This window comes from Seriola lalandi, unplaced genomic scaffold (assembly GCF_002814215.2).
Source record: "Seriola lalandi dorsalis isolate HSWRI2012SDOR001 ecotype SW California unplaced genomic scaffold, Sedor1 jcf7180002054939, whole genome shotgun sequence".
Taxonomy (NCBI): Eukaryota; Metazoa; Chordata; class Actinopteri; order Carangiformes; family Carangidae; genus Seriola; species Seriola lalandi.
This window is the reverse complement of record NW_019525659.1, coordinates 210,467-234,077: the sequence shown is the minus strand read 5'-3', so window position 1 is coordinate 234,077 and position 23,611 is coordinate 210,467. Positions and strand designations below refer to the sequence as shown.

Sequence of the window (23,611 nt, the reverse complement as noted above, 5' to 3'; positions counted from 1 at the left end):
ATAGGGGACTAAACACAAAGCCAAAGCACGAGGAAGACAAGGATGTAACTGGTAGACAGGGGATAACACGCAGGATGAAGGTCGTCTGCTCTCAGCAGGTCAGGGCAGCCCCAGACAGAAGGCCAGTTATCTACAAAACTATATCCCTGCTCTCTAAAGTGACGGGCCAGCCATCGGTTCAGAGACAGAAGCCTACTGTAAACCTCATCATCCCTACCCTGCATACCCATACGTCCTAGCAAGGCTAGCTTTTGTGACCTCTGACTGCTTCATCCGTATGTCATTGGGACCGACATGAATAACTGTGTGGTTGTAGCTGGACCTAGTGGTGGAGTGGGCCGGGGTACCCTGTTTCTTCCTGTATGATGCCAGCACCCTAAGATTAGCCTCAAACAAACTCTGCCGCTGCGCTAGGGCCTTGCTTGCTGTCAAGCCCGAAGCTACAACTATCTGGACACATCTCTTCAGTAGACACCTTGTCTGCGAAACAGCCAACACAAGCCATAGTAACAATAGCAAGGTAGCGTTAACTGAAAGGCTAGTGGGACAGGCTAAGCTAGGCTAAGCTAAGCAAACAAGCAACCACTAAAAAAGAGAGAATTCAGTTTAAAATCATGTTTAAGATGGACTGAATCTAACACCCACTGAAGTTAGAAGATAGTGACAATTAACCAATCAATTGAAGAATCAGAGAGATTTAGAATAGTATGGAATAGATTAAGGAGAGTCAGGAAACCAGCAGAGAAGTATTATTGATCTCAAAATTTTCACATCACAGGAAAAGAAAGCACTGTCTACCCACCCATTGAACATCTCTCCAGCAGCTACGTCAGCTGCAGAGGTGAAGAAGGTCAAAGGTCAAGGTCACTGTGACCTCACAAAACACGTTTTTGGCAAGAATTCATACATTAATTAGGACACAATTTAACTCCAATGTGGTGCCATTTTATATCCAAAAGGTCAAAGGTCAACTTCCCTGTGACATCATAATGTTCTGACAAAACACTTCTGAGCATTATTCAATGCTGTAACTCAGGAAAGAGAGACTGTGACCATGTTTCCTGTAACTTCATTGGTTGGTGAAGGGACACATCCATGAGGCAATAATTGTAGTTCTTCATTCTTTTCTTTGTCTTTCTTCTCTTTCTCTTCCCTATTCTCCTTCTGTTCCCTATCTTTTCTTCCTGGTTCTCCATCTCTTTATTTTCTTCACCTTTTCCTCCTCTGTTTCATCTTTCTTCCTCCCTTTTTTCTTCATCATATCCTTGTCATTCTGGTTTTTCCTCATCAGTTTCCACATCTTTCTGCTCTTTTACTTCCTCCATCTCCTCATGTTTTCTCCCCTTTTTAAACTCCCCCATTACATCATAGTGATCGAGTGTGTGAAATGTGTGTGTGGGTGTTCAGTCAAGCTTTAGAGACTTGACAGACAAAAACATTTAAAGACTCTGTGGACAGTCACCACCTCTGACCTGAGGGATAAATTAGATTTCTCTCAGCTTCGTCTGTCTCTCTCACAGATGTGTGTGTGTGTGTGTGTGTGTGTGTGTGTGTGTTTGTGTGTGCATGGTGCATTGATTATTGCGCTGTGTTCTTCCTTGAGGATTGTTCTCTGAATCAGCATGATTGAAGGCGACTTAAAAGCAACAGCTACAGTAACACAGCTGATCACACATATCACACACTCCAGGTCTTTCTTGTGTCCACTCGGGCTCTTGTCGTCTTGTGAAATGTTTTCAGTCAGTCCACATTGAACCCTTTAGCATTTCACATGCATCAACCAGCAGAGGTGTTTAAGTATATAAGCCAGACTCATAATTAAAACTTTCTTTGGATTTTGAGTGTATGGTCAAAGTATCCTCTCTCTCTGGATATCAATGGGGTGAGAAAGTCTTAGCTCAGTAGTCCTTTGGTAATATACATCAGTGGCACTGATTTCTCTGTAGCAACACAGGTAGCCTATAATTCCTTTAGGTGAAAACCTTACAGTTTTCCTAAGAAAAGCAACAGCATCAGTAGTTAATCATGATGGGAGTAAAGGTCAGGATGGAAGAGGTCAGCATGTTGTACAGCCTCATAGTCCACCTAGAGAGGAGGTCGAGGTCCAGTCTGGAAAACCCTGGAGTTCCCTACTCCCCACTGACAGTCAGTGTTCAAACCTGAATGAAAAAGTAGTTTTAAACCTAACAAAGTCATGTCTGTGCCCCAACATAGACAAACATTAACTAAATTAAAACAGATTTATTTTTCAACTATGATTTGAAATTGTTTTGGAAAGCACAGACTGGTGTGGTGCTGCTGCAAGCCACCTCAGACTAGAGAATGATTTTATGTATGCAATTTTATTTAGATAAGTTGTTTCAAATTTTGGTCTTAGAATTGAAATTGAAAGTTTGTTGCTGCCATATGAGTTTGGCTGAGGGTGAAGTTGAGTTTAATGTGTGTATTACATGTATATATACATAAATATATAATGTGTGCCGTTGTACAATAGTGCTGCTTCAGTCCTTAAATCTAAACATCTCACCTCACTTCAATAAAACATTTGTAAATATAATTGAAACAGTGAGGCAGTGTGGGGTATGGTTAAATTCTACTTTACTAAAAACTTGTATCACAGTGCAGATAATGGAGAGATATAACCACATAAACAGGAAGAAGGCTGTCGTCCCCGTGTCAGATAATTAACTTAACAAACTTCGTCCTTTAGTTCTTGCAAGTTTGGACATGCTGGTGAGACATCCGGCTGAGTAGGGCAGACATTGTTTGACCAGTTAAAGGTAGAAATAGACATCAACTAGAATGATACCGATAAGCCAGAGTTTACTTGGCAAGCTGTCCTTGACTCAGCTTCAACTGTCTTGAGATCACTTGATATTGCAGTGTTATACACATGCACAGATGTTTGGAAACTAAACTTGCGTTGTACTAGAAAAATGATTTCCACAGTATTTATTTCTTCCTTGGCGTTAAGAGGCAGCAGCAGCAAGTTAACAAGCAAAATACACTGGTTTATCATCACTGTGAGACCTTGTTTGTGTTTGTGAGGTTGTTACAGGAGTGGAGCAGCTCCTTTCAGGAATAGATCAGTACATAGGTTGTGGGCGGCAGACGGACGGACAGAGAGACAGAGGCTGGTGACTGGAGCAGAGAGTTAGCAGTTAGTTAGCAGTGTAGCTTTGAACGTAGCAGTGGATGTATGTGAACTTCAGGCTGTCTGTCAGTAAATAAATGCTCGGACTCCTCAAGACATAAGTTCTCGCCTCTCCCCTGTCCTTCAACTACAGTCCAGATGATTAACATCTGCAAATTAACAGGTAGGTAAATGAGGGATTCTACATCGTCACTGGAGTGAGTCATTATCAGTTAATGGTAACTATTTTGAAGATTAAAAATAGTGATTTTGAGAAATTTGTCCTTTATTCTGCACATTTGATATGATTTGGGTTGTACTACTGGGTTATTGGGCTCTGCCTGCCTGTATGTGAAACTCTGGAGTTCAGTGGAGTCATAAAGCTTCAGTGGCAGGAGAATAAACTGGTAGAAACAGGAGCTATTTTGTGGTGATACCACCTCACTGGAGTTGGCTTGTGGTTAAGATTTTTTTCGTCAAAATTGTCTTTGTTGTAATGTTTCTAAAATTGTGTATTCTTGCTGAAATAAATTAAAACTGGAAATGGATACTGAAATCTTTCTCCTGTTCCTGAACATAGAAAGTGATTAAAAACAGAACTATGAAATTATCTGAGTAAGCACAAAAGAAATGGAACTAGTCCCCAACTTGCACACAAAGGGCTTGTCATTTTTTCATTTTATTTTCATTTTCATTCTTTTATTTACATCAATGTTTTAAATACCAGAAAAAAATCTGCATATCAGGAAAACATTTTTACTGCACATCAATTCTGTGATGGTGTACATTTGTTATAGTGTTTACATGTGTAGTTGAGACATTCACAAAAGGATTCATTATTATGGTTTAAAAATGTGCCAGTGATGGACAGTGAGCTGGTACTAGATGGATCTGTATCTGGATATCTCATCTGTATCAGGAAAAACACATTCATACAGTTTGGACACAAGAAAATCAAAACAAGTTGAAAGGTCACATAATTCCACCTGGTCCTGTTATCTTAAGCTGCCGCTGCAAAGTGGAGCTCACTGTTTTGCAAATTTGTTTTGCACCATGCTGCACATGAGAGTCCAAAATGATTGGAAGTGATGATGATATAACACAGCTTGTTAGCTGTGTTATACCATCAACTTTTATTTAACTTGGCTCCCCATGAAGCAGGAGTGGTGCACATACAGTTATAAAACAGCAGTTGATTGTACAAAATGTATTTCATACAAAACTGCATCAACTTATTTTCCCATCAGGGACCAGGCTCACTACATCGCTAACTCTCAGCTTGCTTGTTAAGCATGGATGTGTTATGCTAACAGACAGTTAGCAGGCTTTCTAACTGGCTTGGTAACTTAAGAACAAAATGGGTGGAGGGCCGGGCTGGGTGGCCAGGGAGAACATAAAGAAGCTCAGAGGTTTACTGGGACTGATTAGCACAAGTGTGTTCCCAGATGCCTGGTTTCTTAGCAGTTATTAGTCCACTGTAATTTACACAACTACCTGTGCAAGTAGTAAGCTAAGCTAAGCTGCTAGAACCACATATTTTATGAAGACTTCACCTGTGTCTCTGTCATGTGACCCTTGCCTCACACATTACATCAGTCCCTTAGACGTCTCTTGAAGCGATGCTGCTGCATGTTGCCGCTCCACCTACAACATTTCCATATTAATATGTGATTACAATGCTAACTAAAAATAATGAACATTTATTCACACAAGGTGAAAATAGAAAGGTTAATGATCAGATGTCACTATAAGTATCCAGATACAGATCTCTGGTGAATATTGGTTCAGAGATTGATGATTTGAAGCTCATGTGTCTCTCAGTGTCTTTTTACTAGGAACTGCTCACATTCTACCTCAGGATGGAGAACTGACCAAGCATTATATGAGTCTATAGAACTGTAAAGCTAGTTATTCCACAACCCCATGTAGCTCCTGAAAGGAACGACATCTAATATTGACGAACATCTGTTTGAAATGTGAACGCGCTGCAGCTGAGCTGTCAGTCATTAATGGGATTCTGAGCTGTAGCAGGCAGCTCTCTTTACGTTCAGATGATTAATGTGTCCTGCTTGATAATTAAACTTTTCAGGTGCTCTGCTGCTTTTTCTTCTTGTCTGTGATCTTCTTTACCACTCTTCTTCCTCCTTTTCTTCCTTCTTGTCTTTTCCACATCTTTTCGTTCCTTATCTGCTCATCTCATTTGCCATTTGCTCCTTTCATTTTTTCTTTGCTCCACCTCCTTTGCTCACCCCCGCAATTCCCCCTGTCGTCCTTTGTCCTCGTCCTTCCTTCTCCTCCCTCCCTCCCTCCCTCCCTCCCTCTCCCCTGAATGAACTGTTAACAGAGGCCACAGCCACTCAGTATAGACCTGCCCACACACCTCCTCCTCCTCGCCCTCCTCCTGCTCCTCCTGCTCCTTCTGGCATCCCTTTGACTTACTCCTCCTCCTCTGATCCCCCACCAGTGTCCCCAAGCCCAGGCGTTGTCCTCCCCTCTGCCCCCCGCGACCTGGTCCCTGTCCTAGTGTCCAGTCGATTTGTCCGACTCAGCTGGCACCCCCCAGAGGAGAGTGGAGGCGTTGTGCAGACGTACGGCGTTTATTACTCCCAGGATGGAGTCGAGAGGTAAGACAGGATTTTACCTCTTTGTCCCTTTGGTCTGATGTGGTTTCTGACTCTTTAGTAGATGATCACTGTACCCATGGACATAGGTGATGAGAGTCACAAAGTAGAGTTATTGTTGTTTCAGCAGTTATATAAAAACCATGATGCTGATTTCAGATAGTTGGATTATAAATGCATCGGCCCATGTTTAAATGCACATAAAGGAACAGATGAGAAATGGTTTAATTTCTAGACTGGTTCAGAGACTCATGCTGCTGACTTCTGAATGACCTTTGAAAGCACATAAGCCAATGTGTTCTCTGCAGGCGGTCGTGCAGATGTTATCTGCTGGTGTCTCTTGCGGGTTGATGCGAAATAAACTCTAATGCTCTTCACTTTGGTTGGATAACTTTAGAGGAGACTGGCGTTGACCAGATGACTCTAAAGTTGTCAAAATCTTCAAAAATGAAAACTTGATGATGATTAAAAGTTACAAAATGACTCTGAGGCACTTCTGTTGCTTTGGTTCAGTTGGTCTTGACTTGGCTTATAAAAATAAAAGATCATGGATGTAGACAAAAATGACGGTACTTGGAGCTTGTGGCAAAGAAAAATAAAAGACACGAAAACTCCAAAAATCTAAGAGACATGAGTTTGTGGCGAGCAGCTTAGAGCTAAGAGTTTCCATGGCTACAGAGCCGGGACTCTGAGCTTTGAGCAAAGATCTCAGCTTCTAGTTTCTGCATCGTTTCTCGCTTCTCGCATCTTCTTGTCATCTGGGTTTCTCATTTTCTTCTTCTGAGCTCTTCTGACTTGTTTTGAACTGATTTTTCGGGCTTTGTGAATTGATCACGACTGTTTTATCCCCTGGGGGCAGGTGCATGTTTCAGGGGCGTCCCCAATCTCCCGTGTTTCCACTTGGAGAAGAAAGTAATTTTCCACTGAACTTTGGAATAATTTAAATCTAGAGTTTACTTATAAATTCGCACATCCGTCTTCCACCATGACCACAAAACATTAAGTGAAATAACATCGAAAACTACTTGCACTAATAATGGCAGAGAGGAGTAATAGGAATGTTGATTTCATATTACATCCTTCAAACTTGGAATTAATCATGATGCAAGTGGTTAACTGATCAAACAACAATATAAACATTTCCTAAAGCTAATAGTTTATAAATGTGGATTACACAGCAGTTCTTCAACTGTAATAATAATAATATGGACATTCTGGATGTCATGTAGTGTGTTACCTTGTGTGAAGGATGCTGACAGTATGGTCACATGAAGGACATTGTCTTAAAATCTACATGTTACATTTCAAACATTCTATGGGATAGAAGTTTGGGATTAAACTATTGAACAGGAACATCTCATGAGTTACAGAACAGTTAGATATTTAATTTTACATTCATCCTTAGATCTGTGTCTGTGAAGAAAGTTCTGCTGCTCACTTCTCAGGATTGGAATGTGGGTTGTAGTTCATGACTCTTATCTAGAGAGGGACAGAGGAAGGGAGGTTGGTGTGTGTGTGTGTGTGTGTGTGTGTGTGTGTGCTCATGCATGGCACAGAAAGGCCAGGATTCACACCTTAGTGATAATCAGTCCGATTTGTTGTTACTTGTCCTATACAAGAAACAATCAAATATCAATAGACAAAGTCTTATTGTTACAAACTGGAGATTTTGCCTATATTCTCCAGTTGTCTGGTGTCCATTGGTTAATGCTCTGGAGCTGACCCTTTGACCTTTGGTCTGGTTCTGTGTCGTTCGGACATGCTAACAGCTTGGTCTGTTTGTGGAAGAGGGGTCCTTTGTCTCTGTTTCCTATCGATCTGATAGTTTGATGGTGGAAAGAGTCGCAAAGTGTCAATTGTGGGTCCGTAATTCTGCATGTCCTTACAATGAACTTCCTTAAGGGCTTGTGACTGATGCCCGGCCACGTATGTCTGCTACGCCAGTCATGATCAGTTTTGAGTTCTGTGGGTAAAAAACAGAAACAGCCATCTGTCCACATGTGTATTTATGAAAGGGAACATCCATAGAGCCGTGCTGCTAGTGTAGCTACAAAGGGAGCTGAACCTGAACCTACCTGCTGTAGGACTGTGATACTGTGTGAAAGGAAGCTTCATGTTGTTACTTTTAAAGGGACAGAGGCCTGATGGTGTAGAGCTGTATATAGTATGCTAAAGACAACACTGCTTTGCTGTATTCACAGCTCTGCTGCACACAGCAGCTCTGAACGTCTAGTAGAAAATGTCTGGGTGACATATTGGCGAGTCCCCTGCTGATGTTAAATGGTAACCTCTGACAGTCAGGGCTACAGCTGAAGGCTTTCACATCCAGGCTTTTAAGCTTTGGTACCTCAGGGACAAACTGGCCTGCAGTGCTTTAGGACTCTGAACGGTACACTGGACAAGAGAGCCACTGAGGTTTCATCATGAAACACTATGACAGAGAGATTCTGTCAGTCTTAATGGCTTACAGAGGGAACAGAGGCAGAGGTTTTGTCACTTCTAATGACTTAGAGAAAAATACAGAAATGGGTTTTGTCAGTACTAATAACTTGCAGAAAATGAGAGGGGAGGGAGGGAGGGAGAGGAAGAGACACTGAGAGAGAAAACAATGAAAGATTACAGGAGAAAGGAAGATGGCACGACAGGAGCGAGGGGATGAAAATTTTTTTGTCAGTTGTAATGACTTCCAGGAAATATATTCACAGTAAAATAGAGAAAGTGGAAGAGAGATCAAGACAGAAAAATGGGAAAAGAAGGAAAGCAAAAATAATTAGATGGACAAAAAGCTGTTTTCACTCTCTTTAAGGCTTTTGACAGAGTCACTACATGTCACAGCTACCAGATATTATTATTTTCAGAATATGGGAATCACAAATGCCATTATTTTGCTAGTCAGTAATAGTATACCTATACTAGGCCTGTTTTGTATGAAAAAAGTTTCATGCAATTTGAAATTTTGAGTGTCTTTATATAAAAAGACTACTGAACTGAACCAAACACTTACAAGGATGACTCCTTCTCTCTTTTATTCACTTCACCTGTGATGAAACAGACTCAAACTGTCACAACAAGAATGACTAAAGGTGAGATCCCCAAGACTACAAAGTCTTCTCCATCCACAGCCCAGTATCCTCAGGAATTGTGTCTGTATTGGATGATTCCATATCCCACAAGTCATGTCCAAATGGTGACAGACCTGCAATTAACAAAGCGCAACATAAGTGTCTTTACTAGTTTCAGACTGACACAGTTGTCATTTTCCCATTTAGCTCCCATGTTGTTTAAAAAGCAAATACACTTGCGCCCATCTTTGCACCTATGGGTATGTTGGTCTTAAAATGAGGTGTGGTCAGGAGCTTTGTTGGCACATTATTATCTAGAGGCAACAGAAAGTGATTGACCAGCAAAAACCTGGTCTGAAGTCTGGTGCAGTATTTCACTGTTATTTTAAGGAGCATTGTCAAGAGAGTAACATGCTCCTACATCGGCAGGTTCACAACCTTTTCTCTCTGCCTGTTACACACAAGCAGAGTGAGCTGAAAATGAGCTTAGATGTTGGATAAGTCAGGTGAACATTACAATACAGCCTCGGAAGGTTGTAGCTTTTTTGTGACGTGTTGCGTGTTGTGTGTAACGTTGTTATGTCATGGATGTCTCTTGCACGATGCTCTGTAGAGAAGCTTTCTTTTTTTACCTCTTTCCATGAAATGATTGCGACAATGTGATTCATTTCATTTCACCTGGGTAATTGGGACACATAATGTAATCATTGCACCTGGTCAAAAGTGATTACTGATGCATTTAAATAGGAATAAACAGAGGATTGTGTCTGAAAACAAAATTATTCCAACTTTATGGGCAACAGTGTATTTCTAACGTGACTTGTGCCAGCTGTGAGCAGTGTGTTGATTCACTCAGACCCTCTTTGTCCCTCAGAGTCACAGAGCTAGGACCTGTGTCAGGAATGTTCTCACTGGTCAGGACTGGGCTGAATAATGAAGAGACTAAGTACAACCCCTTTTGAACCACATACCTGGAGCAGCAACTGTTTTTACATTGTTAAAAAAGACATGGACACGCCCTAAATGCACTTGTGCAGCCACAAGGTGTGAGACACAGGCAGTGTGTCACTCTAACCTGTTAACATGTGCATTGAAATGAAAACCAAGACGTTCTACTGCTGCAACGCACACACCACACATCCAATGTGTTTCTGACCTTAGTTCTGCAGGTATTAAGTCAGCCAGTCAACATTCGAGGGAAGGACATTGAGGTGGTGCATACTTATTAATACCTAGGTGTGCACCTGGACAGTAAAAGTGGTGACCAGCTTACTCTTTTATGCTGCAGTCTGCTGGAGCAGCAGCATGTCCGACATGAACACAAGGAGACTGGACAAGCTGGTAAAAAAGGCTGGGTCTGTGCTTGGCAGGAGTCTGGACTCATTCAGGACTGTTGTGGAGAGATGCATGCAATGTAAGATGGAGGTCATCTTGGCCATCTACAGGTGCAGCAAACGTCTCATCTAACTGCACTGCAGAACAGAGAAGTTCAGGAGATCCTTTGTTCCCACTGCCACAGGCTATACAACACCTCAGCCAAAGGAAGTGGACTTATCTAATTATTATTGTTTATTGAGTATCAACTGTTATTATTATTATTATTATTATTATTATTATTATTATCAACAATGAGCTAATGGACACATGCATTTCCCCTAGGGGATAAATAAAGTATCAATATATCTATCTATCTATCTATCTATAAACCAACGTGTTGGACGCATTAACATTTTAAATGGCGCAGTCGGCTCAGGAAGGCATTTACTCAGTTGTTCACATATTGAAGTAGTTATGTAACAAATGAAAAGTCATAGCTTGAATGTCCGTTCTCACCTCAGCACAGATCACAGTGCGAAGTGACGGACCCACAGGCCAGAAACATTCACTTGACACAGGCTGCATCAGACTTTCTCTGTCAGCTTGCCAGACAGGGATGGAAAAAGTCATAATATATTGTTACCTGTTATTTTCATTTTCATTTGTTAATGATGATTAGAAACTGTCTATTTAATAGCATTTAATCAACAACAACAACAACAACTTGACCACAATATTTTAATATACAGACCAAATTTATTGATTATGCATTTATAAGGACATGGAGACAAAAGAACAGACACACTGAGCGTGCAATCACCATGTGAAACACAGTGACAGCAGGCGGCACATAAATACAACATTGAGCCTAAACAGACAAATATGAATAATGCAGTTTTACAGAATTAGATTAGTACAATAAAAATATGAACAAAAAATAGAATTGAAACTAAATTCACCTGCTGTAGTCCAGTCTGAACTATGACCTTCCTCCTGGTCTGCACGGACTTGGACTGGCTTCTCACTAGGTTTTGTGTCTTTGCCTCGGACAGAGGACGTCTCATGGCCGAACATGTCCTCTGCCACACTGGAGACTGGGATCACCAGCACCACTTAAGGACGGGGGGGGGGGGGTCTACTACAGGTGGTCTAAATGTGGTTATTAACAGTGTAGCATGTGAATGACTAAGCGACCTCAGTGTTGTAATGTGTCATTCAGTCAATGACAGAAAACATTCAATTTACACATATTTCATGTAATATTTCACATTTTCATGATGCTCTATTAGTATGAAACCAAAAATTATTTTTGTCTCTATTGGTTTTTTTGTTTTTATATTTTTGGTGAATATAATCTTTGGCTCCATAGTGTCATTGAGTTGGTAAGTTAGCTGTAGCCTACACATTAGCATGAGTCTGCACCACAAAAATACACGCTTTATTAGCTGTTCTTGCTCACATTGCAACCATGGAAATGGAACACAATCACCATTCCTTTGATACTGAAGGAAATATATAAATGGACTGCACTTATATAGAACTTTTCCAGTCCAAAGCACTCTACAATGGAAGCCACATTCACCCATTCACACACACATCCATACAGTGCTTTAATACCATATACACACAGCCACACACATACATACATCAGAGACAATTTGGAGTTCAGTATCTTGCCCAAGGACCCCTCGAAATGCGGACTGGAGGAGCTAGTAATTGAACCACGACGTTGCAATTAGTGGACGACCCTCTCCACCCCCTGAGCCGCTCATCTAAACTTGATATTTATAAAGAAATCTGAAGTTAGGAAGGATGTTCTTTCATATGATTTCTAACAAGATATACAGAGAAAAGGAAACTTCATATCCAACACTGTGAGTATTATTTAGTTACAATGATTAGTTTAAAACATAATCATAGAATTTATAAATGAGAAAAACACATTTGTTGTACATGGATCATTTTTTGTTGATTTTGTCACTCTATTGAAGATGACCATGCTGATGCTACAGTTGACAACTGTAATAAAATAGATATAAAAAGAGAAAGAGCCGCTACTTCAAAACAGAAGAGAACGACTGTAGAAGCAGCAGAAAGATGAGCGGGAGTGAGTGACATTAGAGGCAGACAGAGAAGTGTCTCTCTCTCTGTGGGTCACTTGTTTTTCAGCAGACTGACCTCAGACTCAGGCCTTTGAAGAGCCACCAGAGTTCACACTGTGTGACAGACAGAGACCTGCTGGTTAACTTCACATCCAGCTCTGCCTGTCTGCCTTTTACTCAGCAGCTTGGAGGAAAATAAAGATTCATAAACCCTGAGAAGTCCCCTCACCTCTTATTATATTTCTTTAACCTTTGTGTCTCGCTGCTGCTGCTGCTGCTGATATTGTTTCATTGTTGCTATGTCACTGTCTGTCTCTTATACACAGACACTCAACAGCCTGATGGACCTGGAATTTACTGTAGACTTGTGGTCTGCAGATAACGAATCCTAATAATTCTGATTAAGTGTCTGATATCATATAAGATACATGTTGTGTTGTGTTTATTGAACAATTGTTTTTCATCTGGATTGGGATTACTACACTTGCAATTTATTAAGGTATTTTTATGTATTTGTGCATGGTGTAAAAATATACCAAATAGTGAGAAATGTACTGTATACTTTCAGTTAAAACTCACAATTGACTGGATTTTGTACAAGAGCTCAAACCTGGCAACACATTTATGGACTGTCACATTCTAAGGGGTCTTCAGTGAAACATACATAAAGACCTGCCTCTGGGTTTAGAGCAAAATTGTTGTTTTTTGTGTTATGTGTAAATGCTTTGAGAAACCAGTGTTATTTTTTCAACTGTGTAGAATATCCATTAAAACAACAAACTTCAGCCAGCTCTTACAAAGTAACAACGTTCCCAGGTGTCTGATGTTGACATGTTTGGTACCAGACCAAAGCCAAAAGCTATGCTTACTGACTGTATCTGGCACAAGTGTTTGAAATAGTTAGCGCTGTAACCTGCACTGAACAGACGGACATGAGAGTTATTTGGTGATTAGTGGAGGACTGAACAGTGGCAGAGGTGCTATAATCTGAGGATTAGCTAAGGTCACAGAGGGATTACACAGATAACATCTGATTACAGCTCTGATTATCTGCACTGGTACAAAATAAAAGTAGCTTCTCTGTAAAGTATCACCTCCCAGTTTAAATGGGTTAGGCATGATGCAAATTTGATAATATAAACCAAAATGCATTCAAATAAATATACAAAGGAACATGGTGTTAGTTGTAGACAATAAATAATGAATAGAAAAACTGTGACATGTTTCAGGGAGCGGTCAGTGAACGTGTCAGAGCCTGAGTCTTTGGAGCTGACAGTTTCCAACCTGAAACCAGAGGAGAGCTACAGCTTCAGAGTCATCGCCTACAATGACATGGGACCCGGAGAGAGCTCCGCCCCCCTGAGGATCACCACCAAACCTGACCGTGAGACACACACACACACACACACACACACACACACACATTGTAATGGTTTTTCATATATACATACTGTGTTTTGTGTGTCGTGTACTTTTCTTTTTATATCTCAATATGTTATGTAGTGTGTAGCACATCAGACAGAATATAAAATAACATATGGACACTAGACACAGACATGAAGAAAGCAAAAGGAGCTCATCACCAGCTTCACACACAAAGTTCAGTTTTGTGGAGGGAGATTGCTTTTTTTCTTCTGGGTTTCCAGGGTCTGTGGAGCTTGACTCAAAAGCAGCATCCCAGTCTCATTTTTAACTATTCATTTTTTATGTGTCTCTTGTGTGTCCCTGAACTTTCTGGAAGTCCAACACTAAATCACTGGAGTCCCCTTTAATGTGACAGGCTCAGTCTGTAATGCAGGGAGACACTCCATCGAAAGAGAACATCTCTTATGAGGATGAAAATGTCTAGGCCTTGAAAAAGTTCAACCTCCACTTTTTCAAATGTAACATCCATAAAAAAAATATTGTAATATATTCAGACTAATTCAGTTCACTGTATTGTACTTATTTATTTTTTGTCAAAGATTTTTTTTTTTTTATCAGATTTTCAACAAATGGACAGAATGCAAACTTGTATAGTATACAATGGGTGCATCAGTGTGGCATCACACTACCAAAATGTGCAATTTGTACAATGTAACGTATACATGTCAACTGTACATCACATGTACATATTAATGGGAGCAGAACATGTAACCTTAACCCCTTCAACCCTTGCCAGACCAAGCCCCTTAAACAACCCAGAATTCCTCATACGAAAACATATTTCTCCTGTGGAGTTTTACAAAGAGGAGCTGGAAGTTGGGTTTTACATTTAGGAAAGAAAGCGAGAGGAAATAACTCAATAGGGGATTTATAAATGGATAAACAACTACAGTTTGTATTACTGACAAAAATCAACTGAATGACAGAAAATGAATATATAAAATAAAGGGGAAATCCATCCTTAATTTTTTGTATTCTAGGAAAGGTCCCCATATCTTTAGGAACTTTTTGTTAGAGTTAAAGACTGAGTAACGGATCTTTTCAAGACTTAAACAGGACATACTGTCCTACAGCCAATGAGCATGGGTGGGTGGGGCAGCATCTCTCCATCTAAGTAATACTGAAAACCTGGCAAAAACAGAGGCAAAAGACAGCATGCAGCGTTTGTTTGGAGGCAGGTGTGCTTCATTTTCTTCCATAACTCCTAACAACAACTAGGAGGTTGGGTTCTAAATCAAAACTGAGAACTAGCAATAGGGTGTGGAAAACAAACTTAGAACACTGAATAAGGGAGGCGTCGCCTCTTTTACATCTGTCGCAACAGGGATTCACATCTAGATATATACGAGAAAGTCTGGCTTTGGATATATGTACCACTTTTGTTTTTGTAACAAACAATGTAGGGCACAGAGGGATGTTGAATTAACAAGCTTGCAAATTGAATCGCATATATCGTCTGACAGTGAAGATTTAAATCTTGCTCCCAAACATTTTTAATTTTGTCAAGAGGGGCGTGTCTTACCCCAGCCAGCTTTTCATAGATAAAGGATATTAAGTGTTTGCATACAGGGTGTAAATTAAGAAATGTGTATCTGAGAGTGGAGAAAGTGTCTGGTCTGCAGATATCTGAAAAAATTGGTGTTTTTGGAGGTTGAACTTCTTGGAGAATTGTTAAACTTGCAAAACTGTTATTGATGAAAAGATCTATAAAACACTTGATTGCTTGATTGTGCCATTCTTGAAACGCAGGATCGAGCAAAGATGATTGCATACGATGGGACTTGAAAGAGAGAAATCATATAGACCAAAGTGTTTTCTGAACTGGGCCCACACTCATTGTATGCCACACCACAGGATTATCAACTGATTTATTTTGGGGGAGAGGGAGTGAGGAGAATAGAAGGGTTTTTCACAGAAAAACTATGAAAACTATGAACGTGAGACCAAAATGCAATGCAGCATATATTGGCTGCCCAGTAATAAAAGCGATAATTAGGCAGCACCATGCCTCCAACATTTTTAGATCTTTGAAGGCAAAATTTATTAACTCAAGGGTGCTTGGCCTTCCATATGAAGGATGATATGGATGAATCTATGGAGTCAAAGAAGGACTTAGGGCTAACGATTAGATTGAAAAAGATATAAAAAATTAAGGGAGAATATTCATTTTGGCTGAATTAATTCGGCCCACCAGGGACATGGATAGGAGTGACCACTGCATCAGGCATTGTTTCACATGACACTGTATTGTATTTACGACAGAATGGACCAAAGTGGTTCGGCTCTGCTAATATAGTAATGGTAGTAGAAGGTGTAATTGTAGCAGTAGCATGAGTATTTGTGAGTGTGTGTGAGCGGTGTGTCATCTCTGTGTCTCTACAGTCCAGGTTCCCAGCAGGGTGGAGTCTCTCCGAGTGGAAGCTCTGTCTCCCACCTCTGTCCAGGTGAGCTGGGAGCCTCCCATCCAACCGAATGGCCCCGTGCTGGGCTACAGACTGTTGTGGACTGAGAGCCCATCTGGCAAAGAGCAGGTCAGCACCATAACAGATGTAGCTCTACCTGTCAGAACATGAGCTGTTATGTGGAGGTTGTTTAAATGTCATAAAATGATTAGCTCTGACTTTGTGAATTGCTGCTGTGTCTTTGTGTTCAGAGTGTGGAGGTGAACGGACTCAACTACAAAATGGAGGGACTCAATAAGTTCACTGAGTACACAGTTCGGGTTTTGGCCGCAAACCGCTACGGACCGGGCACTGCCACAGAGACCGCCAGCGTCACCACCCAATCTGATGGTAAGTTTTACCTCAGCCTCGCATCAGCTGGATTTAAACATGTTTTCATCTTGAATCAGTTTGGTTTGATTAGTAGCTGCGTATTATTGAAACTTTAAGACTGAAAGTTGAGAGAGACTCCTTTTTATTTTAATTCATGTGGTAAAGTCACTGTTATTCACATGATAGACTCCTTGATTACAGAACTGGTTACTGCAGACAACAGGGGTTTTGGGGTGGAGGGTGTTTACACTGTGCATATTCCTAAATTCATTAATCAATTCACCACACAGCAAATATGTTTAATATTCCACCATAGCAGTATACACAGAGTGAGGAAAGGAGGATTAGCAGGAGTGCAGCGGGCCCACGCCACCATAACAGTTAAATCCAGCCCTGATGTGATTACTCCAACAACTTCCAGTCACTGAAGAAGCATGTTTGTTACAGTCAAAAGTTCTGGAAGTAGCTGTGAACATTGAGTTTCCAATATTTTACCACAAAAAGTCATTTTTTTGTTTTAAAAAAGTTGCTATTTGCAGCAGAGGCTCAGTTCTCAAATGTTGGAGCGTCTGTGAAAGCACCATGGTTCTTTAAATGGGCACTCCTGGAGATCACACTGCACAGTGAGCATTTCTGAAAGGTCCAACCAATAAAGCAGTGTCACTTCGTTTTGAACCAGATCACAATGACTGTCTCTCCATAACTGACAGCTCCTTGGTTTCGTTCAGCATAACGATGTGTCTTTAATGGGCTGGTTGACGTCTTCAGGCCCACATTTTTTTTTACATGTTTTTGGAGCTTGTTTTTCCCAGTTATGTTAAAAATTAACATGGCGGCAAATATAGCAGGTGCCTTCAAACAAATTGATGATGAACACTGTTGTATAGTAATATAATAATAATAATAACTAGAAAATTCCTGGAGAAATTTAGAATGTGCCTGCTGCTTGGTGCGTGTACTTCATTCCTCTTGTTTCAATCTCTACAAAGGACGTTACTTTCAGTTTCATTCATGTCGTAGAGAGTTGTCCTGATCTGCAATAAAGCTATACCACTATATCCCCATATAGACAATGGCTTCTAAGATCTGACTTTTATGACCTACCTTACCTCTTACCTTTTTGAGACTCTTATTTTGAAAGTGTCTGTGCTTCTATGTCTGACAGTATAAATTGCACTTGTTACACCAGAGTCCAATTAATCCAATTCATTGAGATGGTGTTTGTGTGTCTCTGTCAATATATGTGTGTGTGTGTGTGTGTGTGTGTGTGTGTTTGTGTTTTGTTGTGTGTGGCAGTAGAGCTGGCTACCATAGAGCCTCCAAAAAGCTACAGTTAATATCCATATGGTGTGTGTGTCTTTCAATGTATATGTGTGTGTGTTGTTGCTAACTGCATAACATTAACCTTCAAACAGCCCTTTGTCAGGACCTGCCAAACTGAAACTCACAATAATGGTTGGTGAACAGCGTCAATACTATTAGTGAAAAGACATCAGTAGAAGTTAATCACTATGCAACAATGTTCTCAGATAAAAGAACAAAGTAAGTCAGTTAAAATGTTTCTGAGTAAACGTGTTACTGTGTTACATTTGAAAATGGAAAGAGAGGGGTAAAACATGTTGTAGGGTGATAATAATAATATATGATAAAACAATAAAATGAAAGAACATCTTTAGGTTACCAGATATTTTCCAGGTTAGAACAGCAACGAAATCAACCAATTAATTCTAGTTAGGCACTTTGTAACATGACCATACACCTGATAATTACTAATATACTTAGTTGGCAATTTATTATTAAAATAGTTTTAGAAAGTTGTTGATTCAATTGATCACTGTGGAGGATGTAGTGTATATTACATTAAACAGAGGTTTTTCTGTTATTTAGCCTACCTTCAGTGATAACAATGGGATGGTGGTGGTAAAGGGTGGGGGTGGTGATGGTGTTTGTGTGTGTGTGTGTGTGCGTGTGTGTGTGTGTGTGTGTGTGTATTGCAGTCTAAGGGAGAGCAACTATGATGGTTGAACAGATCCTGTAGCTCAAAGCTCAAAGTAAATTCAATATGCTTGCTTATTTACTGTTGTACTGTCCAGTCTGAACTGTAATCTCTCTCTATGAGCACGAATTCGTAAACAGCTTTCTGTCTAGTATTTCAAAACACCATGAAATAAAAGTCCAGAGAGTCCCTGATGCCTGCAGTTAGACCTATTTGGGACTGGGTCTGGAAAACTGCTGGACCAGGTGCTGACTATTGCCTCACACTGTGTGTGTGTGTGTGTGTGTGTGTGTGTGTGTGTGTGTGTGTGTGTGTGTGTGTGTGTGTGAGAAGGAAAGAGAGGCCATTAGTTTGGACAAAGGAGAAGGAAAGAAGTGCCAAAGAAATGCAACACACTTTTTTCATAGACATGAACTCTCTCTGTCTCTATCTGTCTCTCTCCCTCTCTCTCTCGCTCTTTCTCCTGCTGTCATTGGTTTCATTAGGGGACTAAGGGGTCTTTAATTAAGCAGCGAGATGAGGAGATACTTGTTTCATTTCAGCCTCTCAGCCTGACACAGTAATGGAGTCCTCTCTCTCTCTCTCTCTCTCCCACACCCATACACACACACACACCCTTGTTCTTCTATATTTGTGAGGACACTGCATTGACATAATGCACTAGCCCCTTACCCTAAGATAAACCATCACAATTAAATTCTTAAACTTTAACCTAAAACCAAGTCTTAACCCTCACACCGGCATCCCACACACAAAGAGAGAGAGAGAAAGTTCAGTACTGATGTTAGTTGTGACGTGGGACAGAACAGAGAAGGAAACATTCACTAATGATAAAAAAACATTCATAGAATAAATTAATTATGTGTAATTAATGAACAATGTTCAACATGATGTTCCAAAGTAGTATTTAAAAGCAAAAGGAAATAAGAGACTGAACATGTTATATGAAGAAGAGAAGGAGTTCTCCTAAGGAAGACAAATTAATGTGATACAATAAAACACTTCAATCAATCAAGCAAACACACAGCAAAACATACTCCTTCAATAGCCTCACAGTTCAATAAGCATGCTCTCACCAGTGAGGTATCTGGTCTCAATACACCTATAACACGCTGCAGTGCACCTGAATCTGGGTCGTTAGGTGGCGTGTGTTGACTTTTACAGATAAGCAAGCAGAGCCAAAGAACCAAATACAACCACCACTTCCCCACCACCATCTCAATCAAAGCTGATGCAGCAGAACTACACAAAGTGTCCTCTTTTTATTCCACACATTCTTCTTCCTTCTATAAACCTGGTTACTACATTACCCACAATGTATCTTGACCACCAGCAGTTCGTTTGGAGAATCTGGGTGTGTTATAGCAGTAGTGGCTATTGAAGCCTGGAGTCTGTAGCATCAAGCAGAGAGCAGGATACACTTTCAGACTGACTGATATATTTTGCATTATCAAGTTATAGCTACCGAGTTACCAGCACTCGGCTGGCTGCAGTGTTGCCACTGTAGATTTAAAAAAAAAGCACCTCACAATAAACCTAGTTACTTTGTGGATAAACCTTAGCTACTTCCTATAGAAGAGCGTCACCAGTATTGCCCTGCAAGCCAGCGGCACACCTGTCTGCATCTACTCTGTTCAGTGAGTGGCAGAGAGGTGGGACAGCAGTTTGTTACCCAGACAGAGACTGTGCTTTGTGTGAGAGATAAAATAATAAAGATATTGTGTCTCCTCTAACTTTCTCTGTGAGTGTTCATGTTACAAATGAGAACAGCTTTATTAAAATAGACTGAAACCAGCTGATACTGAAACCAGCTGACACCAGACTGAAACCAACTGACACTAGACAGAAACCAACTGATACTGAAACCAGCTGACACTACACTGAAATCAGCTGACACTACACTGAAATCAGCTGACACTACACTGAGGCCAACTGTCACTACACTGAAGCCGACTGACACTAGACTGAAACCAGCTGACACTACACTGAAACCAGCTGATATTAGGCTGAAACCAGCTGACACTACACTGAAACCAGCTGATATTAGGCTGAAATCAGCTGACACTACAATGTACTGTCTGTAAAACTACTGTTGTTTACGACAGTTCTACAAAAGTTTTCAACTCTGTCCTCAATTTCACACATTGACCATACACAGCCCATCCATGTACTAGGTTTTGACCTAGTCTTCTTTCATTTTCAGAGTCAGCAGACCCAACTGATGCTGACTCAAGTGACATCACGTGAGGACATTTATCAGACTTCGTACAGCTCCCTCTGGGGTCACTAAAGGATTTATAACTCTTTTCACTTTTGTGTAGCAGTACAATGCTTGAAAACACACTCTGATGTGTAAAAATGATGGAGTTCCCCTTTACGTCTCACCTAACCCATTAAGACCTGAGGCATCCTCTAAAACCTCAGCACTGTTGGAAACAACCTCCCTAAACCTGAGGATTTCCTTAAAAACTGAATGTCAGCATTTTCAGTTCAGTTCAACTATTTTCATTTTTTTAATGTTGATGAGCATTCGTAAAGGCAATGATTTACAAAGGTTTAAGGTCTCCGATGGTTTTCTTTTCATTTCTGATTCTGCTTCAGAGGCTGAGAAAATAATAAAGGTTTTAGTGACAGCGTTGCATCAGGTGAATCTGTACCCCTGGCTAGCAGTGATACTGGCTCCTCCTCCATGTCTCACCCTGATCATTGACTTGCTGGTTAGCAGCTTAACAGGTAGAAGTCAGTGTCTGAATCCTCTTAGTTGTTGTTTTCATCTAGATAACTGCTGTAATCTTCTTCAGTATTGCCCCTCTTATCAGCTATTTTCTGAACCATGACTTTAAAAAACCAAAATCATTGTCCACTGTTATTGTTTGTATTTCTGTGAAAGAGCTGTCAGTTAGTGAGGGTGTGATAAAAGCTTCCTGTCCTGTAGTTTATGTTTTGATGGGGGGCGGAGCTACACCACAGTCTGGTCCTTTAATATCTCCTCTAAATGGGACTTGAGCTCTGACTTTAACATTCAGCTGCTGACTGTTGCACAGATGGAATGTTGTTGTTAATAAACTTCCATACATCAGCAGTGAGAGAGAATGGAGGCATCCAGCTGCAGTCACACCGTAAAGTGATCACACACACACACACACACACACACACACACACACACAGATGCAGAGTGGCTGTATTGTTAATCTTCTGGCTGCATCTGGATGATAACAATGACTTGTGGGCTAATTGAACCCACAATACAACACACACACACACACACGCACAATGAGCAGCTGAATCAATAGATGAGCCTCTGACAGTTAATCAGGCGTCTGTGTCGACAGAGAGTTCATTCAAACAAAAACACTTCTCAATGTTAACAACTTAGTTTATCTCTGATTGACTGGACATAACCACACAGCTGCCTCTTCCTCATCATTCTATGCATACTCTTCCTCCTGTTGCTTATTCATCTTCTTCTTCACCATCATCGTGTTTTTCATGTTGTTTGTTTTCATCTTTTTGTTTCCTTGGTATTCATCATTCCCTGCGTCTTCCATCATCTTTGTTTACTACTTTACCTATCCTGTATTTGTCTTTTTCAGCTTGTTCTTCATTTCCTTCTTTGCCTTCATGTTTAAACTTCATGTCTTCTCTTTTGATCTTCATGTTCTCATTTCCTTCCATTTTCTCCTTTATCTTCAACTTTGTCTTTGTTTTCTTAACTTTCATCTTCATTTTGTTGTCTTTCATTGTCTTTGCGTTGGTCCTTTTATTTTTTCACTCTTTTGCCTTCTGTGCTTTCTCTTCCTCATCATCTTTCTTGTTATCTTTTTCTTCTTTATTTTCCTGTTTCTTCTCCTCTCCATCCTCCTGTGTGGATTTCTGCTCCTCTTCTTTGCCTAATTATCATCTTCACATTCTTTCTCTTCGTTTTCAGCTACCTTTTGCAATTTTCTGTGATGCCCAGATAAGATAGTGACAGTGTTTGTGAAAGACGGTGTGTGTGTGTGTGTGTGCGTGCGTGCGTGCGTGCGTGCGTGTGTTATGACACCTGTCAGTTTTCCGGTGGTAATCTTGTTTTGCGGCAGTGACACAGTCAGTTCACAAAGACTGAACGCCAGCATCAGTCCATCAGCTTCTTGTCTGTGCTGATGTCATCATGATGATTGATTGAAAGGAGTGATCTGACACCAAACAGAGACAGCACAGCACTCATTCACTGACACTGACACTGAAAAACTAATAACACTACTTCATCTGTAACAGATTATTCAGGGCCAGAGTCTCAGGGAGATACAAGGTAATGTTGGGAACTTCCAGGTGGTTTTTAGCCTAGCTTAGCACAAAGATTGGAAGGAGGGGGAACTGTTAGCCTCTAAAAACTCCACTTTCTACCAACATTACACCTGTCTGATCTATCCATTGAGTTGATGTTCATCTTCAATTGTAAGATGTTAGACAAGGATCTGCTAAAGTGGCTCTTTAATACCTGTGATCAAGTCTGCAAATGGAAACATGCTTGTTTTCAGAGAACAAGAGAAGATATATATATATATATATACATATACAGTCAAGCCCGAAATTATTCATACCCCTGGCAAATTTTGACTTAAAGTTACTTTAATTCAACCAGCAAGGTTTCTTTTGACCGGAAATGACACAGGCTTCTCCCAGAAGATAATAAGACGATGTACAAGAGGAATCATTGTGGAAAAAAATATTTCTCAGCTTTTATTTACATTTGAACAAAAAGTGGCATGTCCAAAATTATTCATACCCTTTGTAAACTGTCACAGTCTATGGGAAAATCCAAAGTTCTATACCGTTCCAAATAGTCCAAGCTGTTCTAAAGCATCTTAATTACCCTGATTCATTGGGAACAGCTGTTTTAATCAACTTAACAGGTGAAAAACAGCAGCTCTGTGCTGTTGGTTTGTGGACAGTCATGGCTAAGACAAAGGAGCTCACTGAGGACCCGCGGCTGCACATTGTGGCTGCTCACAAGTCAGGAAAGGGCTATAAGGCCATATATAAATGTTTTCAAGTTCCAGTGGCTACAGTGCAAAGTATTATTAAAAAATACAAGACGTTCCGCACTGTGGAAAATCTCAGAGGATGTGGTCGGAAGCCAAAAGTGACACCTGTGCTGGCCAGGAGGATAGTGAGAGAGGTGAAGAAGAATCCAAGGAT

General features: G+C 40.5%; 1 protein-coding gene across 1 annotated transcript in view; it reads left to right on the top strand.

Annotated features, from left to right (window-relative positions):
* dcc (DCC netrin 1 receptor) overlaps positions 1-23,611 on the top strand; it is a 211,243-nt gene that overhangs the window by 76,375 nt on the left and 111,257 nt on the right. Inside the window, exons 7-10 of the mRNA XM_087171665.1 lie at positions 5,598-5,757; positions 13,465-13,619; positions 16,043-16,191; positions 16,314-16,452. Of these exons, the coding sequence (XP_087027791.1) occupies positions 5,598-5,757; positions 13,465-13,619; positions 16,043-16,191; positions 16,314-16,452 (603 nt within the window). The remainder of the gene's footprint in view (positions 1-5,597; positions 5,758-13,464; positions 13,620-16,042; positions 16,192-16,313; positions 16,453-23,611) is intronic.